Source organism: Chrysochloris asiatica, unplaced genomic scaffold (assembly GCF_000296735.1).
Source record: "Chrysochloris asiatica unplaced genomic scaffold, ChrAsi1.0 scaffold00055, whole genome shotgun sequence".
In the NCBI taxonomy this organism is placed as follows: domain Eukaryota; kingdom Metazoa; phylum Chordata; class Mammalia; order Afrosoricida; family Chrysochloridae; genus Chrysochloris; species Chrysochloris asiatica.
This window is the reverse complement of record NW_006408573.1, coordinates 5,706,182-5,713,655: the sequence shown is the minus strand read 5'-3', so window position 1 is coordinate 5,713,655 and position 7,474 is coordinate 5,706,182. Positions and strand designations below refer to the sequence as shown.

Here is a 7,474-nt window from a genome sequence, read left to right as displayed (position 1 = left end):
TCTTTGCTTTTTTTTTTAATTGCGGTGCAATTACATATAGTAAAATTCCCCTTTTTAATTGCCAACACTTGAGTTTGGCCTAGTCCATCCACGTGTAAGCCCCACTGTAAGGAGACGTGGAACACTTCCAGTCCCGTCCCCACAACATTCTCTTGTGTCCTTGTGGTCAGTCCCACAGCTGACCTGGCAACCATTCCTCACTGCTCTGCCTGTTGGCCCTTTGCCATCGCCTGTGCCCTAGAAGCAGAAGCATACAATACTGAGGTGGACTTCTTCACATAGCATAGTGCATTTGCATTGTGATTGTTCCTTTTAGGCATTACATCTTTAGAGAGAACACATTTTGATACTTGAGATAATTGTTGTTACCTCTGTCGAACTGTTTCCAACTCATCCCTGTATGGAGTTTCTGAGGCTGACACTTTTGTGGGAACAGAAATTCTCATCTTTCTCCTGCGGAGTGTCTGCTTTACCCAAACTACCAACCTTGTGGTTTGCAGTCTAGTGCTGAGGTGATGCTGAGCTTAAAAATGAGTACTTTTTATAACCAGGAATTTTGTACTTGGATTCTGTCTTGATATTTAAGCTGGATTTCTGTGCTCTTTTTATTTAGACACTGATGCTGCCTTCAGTGATGTGTTTGGTATCCTGAAGACATCCTAAATGGACTTCAGGTTGAAGCTGTGTGGTGGGGTGTAGTTTACAGTTCCAGCACATTGTAGGTCAGATTTCCTGTTGTTGGGTTGGACTCCTAACAGCCCCGCTAGTGTTAGAGAGTAGTGGAGCTGCTCCTTAGCAGTTCCTGGGCTGTGGTCCTCACAGAAGCAGTCAGCAAATCTCCCGGAGCACTGGGAGAGTAGCTTCCAACTGCCAGCCTACAGGTTGGTAACCTCTCACAAGTTGCTTGTGACATCCGGATTCCTCCCTTGCCTGTGTAGTTGAGGCAGGAAGACGTGTCTCATGCCCAGAGCCTGCTACACAGAATGGCCGCAGTAGAGTCACTGCTTCGAGTGAACATTTCTGCAGTCTGTGTGTTTGTTTTTCTGTAGGCTCATCAGATCCAGGAAATGTTCCCCCAGGTTCCGTACCACTTGGTGCTGCAGGACCTCCAGCTGACACGCTCAGTTGAAATAACAACAGACAACATTTTAGAAGGACGGATTCAAGTACCTTTTCCCACACAGGTAAACTGGGAAATGACAAATGGATTCTGTTTCATTATAAGGTTTAGTTGTTCTAGAGTAACTGTTTAAACTACTTACCAACTGAGTATCAGTTATGATTTGGTGAGAGGTTTTCTTCAAGCCCCCTAACTTCCCCTGGTCCTACCAAGGAAACGCAGATGAAAACAGGGACAAATGCCTTTGAGTAATTTTTTGTTCAGATTCATGCCTTTTTAACCCAGCCTGCCCTTGCCAGTCCCGGAGGTCACAGTATCACTTCTTCTTTCTATAATATTTCTAAAATATTAGCAAAGGATATGAGAATTTTAGGCCACACTGCCTGTTGCACTTTCTCAGTCATGTTGTCGTGGCACTTTATAAAGGAGTCATGGAAAATACGCAAGTGAGTGAGCATGCCTGGGCTCAGTAAAACTCTAAAACTTCGTTTTCCAAAACTGGTAACAGGCATTGTTTTCTATTACGTACAGTTCACAGCTGTCTCTGAGACTTGCGTTTTTTACTTTTTTAAAAAAGATCAGTTCTCTCTGGCCTTCACCTAACTTCTTTGATGGATAGAAGAAGTATCAATATATTAGAGACAAAACTTGAAGGCAGAATCAAGGAATGAATATATATATATGTATGTGTGTGTATGTATATATATATGTTGCTGTCATATATTGTGTGCCGTTGAGTTGGTTCTGACTCATAGCAACCCTATATGGGGTTTCTGAGTAGCGGCTGGTGAGTTTGAACCACTGACCTTGCAGCTCAAACCGACTTTGAGACTTGAGTGCTTATCCTATAGCACCACACCAGGACTATACCTATATATATTTATATATAGATAATACATTTTTGATACATATGATTTTTAGATACATATTTTGTCAAATGTGTATTTCTTTGTAAATATATATGATCAGGAAATAGTTTGTCAAAAATTTATTTGACTTCAGGATAAAAAAAAGTATGGCGGAATCTATTAACAAAATCCTCAAACTCAAGACTGTCTGATGGAGGAAGAGCCTGTCCTCTGAGTGGCGGTGGCCTTTTAAGACCTGTGGGTTGGGGCTGTCGATGGGGCTCACCAACTCCCCACTCTGTTACCTGGTGGCCAAGGTGGAGTCTCTAGAAGCAGACCTGAGACAAAGATTCCAGTGTGAATAGTTGATTTGTAGGGTGGTCCCAGAAAACACTGGCAGGGGGTGTGGAGATGAGACAGAGAAGGGAAGGCAGCCAGTTAAGGGTTTGATATCAAGGAGGAGCCGTTGTACGCGGCTGAAGCTTCATCCCATTGGGGAGCTACAGTGCAGGCCAGTGTCAGACCTGGTGTCTCTTCTGAGGGGCCTCAGAGCCTGGGGGGTTCATACACCAGTCCCCACAATATCAGCTCAGCCAGACAAAAGTCCTCAGGCTACTGACCAGTAAGCACCAAAGTGGTAAGATGGGCAGGACCCCAAAGCACCTGCAGTCAGATGCTTTGGTCAAGATCTGGACTGACTAGCCATGAGAAGAACCTATTTGATAAGATGTGTAGGAGATGAGATAAGGGACCAATTAATGCTCAGTCAGTGGCAGCTACTAGAGTCACTGCCGTGTGAGTACTCTCATGGAAAGGGACTAAATGTAGAGCCGACTGAGAACGCAGATTTGACGGTCTCATATGTACCTTACCTTCCAGCTTTGCACCTTGTATTTCGTTGATGCTGTGTGTCACTTTGGGGAGCAGAGCTCCCTCTGCACTCTACGATTGCATCTCTAAGTGATCCTATTGTTTCTGGCACTGCTTCTCTTTCAGCGCTCAGATAGCATTCGACCTGCATTGAACAGTCCGATGGAAAGACCAAACAGTGACCCGGAGGAGGGAGAAACTTCAACTCAGGTAAAGTCCGTGCACTAGAGAGAGTAAGCATATGGGATGGCAGGGGAGGGATGAAAGATGAGGGAGGGAGGGTCTTCAGTCCTGCCCCTAACATTGTGAGGCTTACAGCAAGAGCATAAAAGGAAAAGTCCAATGTCTCAATATTGAAAGTTCCTAAATCCAGCTGTGCCCATGGGCCGGGCCTGTATTTCCACACTGCTGGTCTCCTCCTTCCTGGGGTTTGCCCTTATCACCAGGAGTCAGGCTGTTCCTGGGCCAGCCCTGGCACCCTGAGCTTCAGCAGTACATTAGGAAGGGGGGGTAGCATGCTGCTGGGCTTGCTCCGGACTCTGAACCCAGATGGAGATGGAGGAAAGCTAGATAGGAGCTGAGGCCATTGGGTTAGTTTCCCCCACACCTCACATTTTCAACTTGAGACTTCCAGGTCCTTCTGTATGTCTCATACAAATGAGACAGCCCTGAGTAGAGTGGGAAAGGAAACGGAGGGAGCATGATTGTCTTGGGAAGCAGAGCTGCTTAGGTCATCCACTTGAGGTGACTTGGGTGGCCTCCCTTAACCAAGAGCAGCTCCCCTGGCTCTGGTCTCCCCGGGCAGCAGCACACACTCCCTGCTCTTAGCTCCATGTCCTCGGGTTCCAGTCAGTGTCCCTCTCTAATTCCCATTTGTGTGACTGTGATTAGGGCGTGTGGGACTTTCTAGACATCATGTCCAGATCAGAGTGTGACTCAGGGCTCGTCTTGCAGCAGGAAGCTGCTCATATTTGGTAAATGACGTGGAAGCTGCGTTCACCTGTTTGTCCTGCAGATGTTGTTGTTAAGTGCCGTTGAGTTGCTTCCAACCCTTAGCAACCCTGTATAGGATTTCCAAAAGAAGCTGGTGGGTTTGAACTGCCGATCTTGTGGTTAGCAGTCCAGTGCTATAGAGCTGCAACAGGACTCCTGTAAATAGGGAACAATAAAAATTGTTAGGTTTTTTCAAATCTGTTGCTGAGGTAAATGTTCTATGTCCAAATGCCTGATGGATTGTGCATCATTTGAAAAATGCATGGCTTTTGAAGAAGGGGTCCAGTTTCACATGTTAGTATCAGTTAATAAAAAACAAGCCTTCCTTATATCATTCTGTTGTTGATTTTTATGTTAACTCGCAGCCCTTTGTGTAACAGGATGAAACACTGCCCAGTCCTGCACCATTCACAATCTCTGAGCCTATTTTTGCAGCCAGTTTGTCAGTCCATCTCACTGAGGGTCTTCCTATTTTTCGCCAACCCTCTACTGTACTGAGCATGGTGTTCTTCTTCAGGACTGGTCCTCTGGATGGCTTGTCCAAAGCACATGAGATGAAAGCTTGCCACCCTCACTTTTGAGGAGCATTCTGACTTGACTTCCAAGACAGATTTGTTTCTTCTTCTGGTGGTCCATGGTATATATATTCTTGACTAACCCCGTAATTTAAAGGCATCAATTGTTATTTTTTTTTTTAACTTTTTAATGTGAATTGGGTAAAGGTTTACAGACAAGATCACCAGCTTTATATTCTTCTATACATCATATACTTTGTTTCACCTCAGTGATTACAATCCCTTCCCTGCAACAACAGTTACCCTCCGACTTCCTCCCTGTGGCTCCCCATTTACATCTTCTAGTTCACAAATGAACAAGGCAAAAATATTTGATGTACACATACAAAACAAAAAAGATAATATTCATTTAAATGTCCAGAAGGCACATTCTGTCTGCCTGCAGGCACACAGCCTTACTCAGTCCATGGGCCTAGAGTCCGCAGCTGCTCTGTGTCTCCACGTCATCGCCTCTGCCACCATCTCTGCTGTTAATACTTTTCTAGGTAGGCTCTCATGCTCCTCTTGAAGGTCCTGGGGTCCTCTGTTCCTGAAATGAAAGATTACCTACTCCCTGCTTTTAGTTACATCTTCTACAAGTACGGTTGTGACTATCGCACTTAATCCTGCTAACAATTATGCACAGTTGAGTCATAAAATCTTATCACTGTCACCTCTCATGCCCTTTCACCAGCTCCATCTGGAAAAGAAGGAAACTCCTCAGCGTGGACTGTACCTTACCCGTCTCATTCTTTTTTTTTTTAATGTTTTATTGTGAATTGTGTGATAGTCTACGAGGGAAAACATCAGCTTTACACTCATTCCATCATCCATCATTTCATTGACATAGTTACCCTTGCGTCCATGCATCCTCACCCAACCAAGGGGTATACCCTGTAAGCCTGCAAACCGCCCCCCCCTCCACCACCACCACAGTCCTCAGCCCCTTTCCATCTCCTAATCCCGAGTCCCCAGCCACACCGTCTCTTGACGTCGTCTTCCCTGCCTCCATCTCAGGCCTCACTGCCTCTCTGGGTAGAATTCCGCTCTTCGCTCTTCTCCATCGATGGTCACAGGGTCCTCCGCTCCTAGACTGATAAGTTAATCACTCCCCTCCTTGCTACAAAATGTCCGTCTTTAGATTTCCAACCCTCACAGTCAGTCCTGATAACAATTATTCACCATTGCCTCACAAGAGACTCATCTGTATTTCGTTTCATCAGCCCTGCCTGGACAGGCTGGACACTATTCACTGGAGACTCTACCTTCCTCCACGCCCTTTGGATCTATGTTCCCTCTTGAAAGCTTGTAAGCCAGTCACTTCTTACCTTTGTATCCCTCCCCCCATTTTGGGTAGCCAATGTCCAAGTTGCCCATCCCTGTCTACCCTTTGTGTGGAGGGGGTGGGAATAGTTCTTGCAGCAGGGATTTGTTTCCTCTTTTGAGCTACTGCATTCATAGGTGTAGGTCCTGTTTATCGAATTGTATCAAATTATGCTTTTTTTCCCCCCCTCTTCTTTCTTCTTCCGGTTGAGCTGTTTATCCAGTGATTGAAGTCCAGTCAAATGGGTTACCCGTCTCATTCTGAAATCAGTGAGGGGGGAGGGTAAGGTAGAAAGCTTGCAAGCCAGCCACTTCATGCCTTTATAGCCCCCCCCCCATCCCACCTGTTTTAGATAGCTAATGTCTACATTTCTCATCCCTGTCAACACTGAGGAAATAAGGTTATTACTTGATAATGAAGAATCCTTCCATTCTGGTTGGAATTTTGAGTCACATAGGCAAAAGTCTAGTTCATCAAATTGTAGCAGTTTTATAGTATCAAACATCTTTCTCTTCCTTGGTTCCTCATGGACACATGAGGAATTCTATACAGTTCTAGGATTCCCATTCTTCACAATGTTATCCATAATTTTTTATGATCCACACTGTCAAATGACCTTGCATAGTCAATAAAACAAAGGTTAAAAACTTTCTGGTGTTCTCTGCTTTCTGCCAAAATAATCAGCAGTGATAGCTCTCGTTTCTCGTCCTTGTCTGAATCTGGCTTAAATTTCAGGCAGCTCCCTGTTGATGTACTGCTGCAATCGTTTTTGAGTGATTTTCAGCAAAATTTTACTTAATGTGATATTAATGGTATTGTTAGATAATTTACACATTCCGTTGGGGCATCTTTCTTTGAAATGGGCACAAATAGGGATCTCTCCCAACAAATTGGCCAGACAAGCTGCCTTCCAAATTTCTTGGCATAGATGAGTGAGTGCCTCCAGTACTATATACATTTGTTGAAAGGTTTCAATTTTTATTCCATCAATTACTGGGGTCTTGTTTCTTGCCAATGCCTTCAGTGCAACTTGAACTTCTTCTTTCAGTACCAGCGGTTCTTGATCATATGTTACATCCTGATTGAATATAAACCAAATGATTTTGCAGGTTTTGAATTGTTTCCAATGCTGTATCCATCTTGTTTGATTGTTCCTGTAGCACTTTCCTGACTTCTTCCTTATTTTCCTCCACTCCTTTTCGGAGCATTTGAATTTATTTCCATATCATTCTTCTCAATTCCTTCTCAGGTAGATCCAAAGCCTGCTCTTCTTATACTGGAAAGACTATGTCTGCCTCCAGCTCATTTGTGCCAGTTACTCTTTTCTGTTTTCACATCTTTTGTTGTGTTTTTCTGGACATTTTCAGTAGTTAGGTGGATTTTTAATGCTAAATGGACGTATGTTGCTGTGTTGTTGAGCTTACTGAGTGTTTCTTGGTGGATATGATCTAGAGATAGGCTTCCCTTTTTGCGTGTAATGCCTAGCAGCTGGTTTGGCTCCATAAAACCAGGGATATTATGGGGTATGCTTGTAACTTGGCTATATGGCCACGATTGCTGTCTCTTCTTGAGAGGAAAAAGTGTGATCAAAAGGACCAAAACCAGAAGCAATATAAAAGCAGAGACAAAAATCACCACTCAAAAACAAAAATAACAGCTTAGCTGACTGACCTTTGCTGCGCAGGTCAGTGTGCGTGCACAGTAGAAACCGCCAACAGTGAGTGGGGTGTCCACTCACTCAGGCCCCTCTTCTGGTCACCACCGT

General features: G+C 44.4%; 1 protein-coding gene across 1 annotated transcript in view; it reads left to right on the top strand.

The window, feature by feature from the left end:
• AMFR (autocrine motility factor receptor, E3 ubiquitin protein ligase) overlaps positions 1–7,474 on the top strand; it is a 69,559-nt gene that overhangs the window by 50,550 nt on the left and 11,535 nt on the right. The window contains exons 11-12 of the mRNA XM_006863536.1: positions 1,050–1,184; positions 2,965–3,048. Of these exons, the coding sequence (XP_006863598.1) occupies positions 1,050–1,184; positions 2,965–3,048 (219 nt within the window). The remainder of the gene's footprint in view (positions 1–1,049; positions 1,185–2,964; positions 3,049–7,474) is intronic.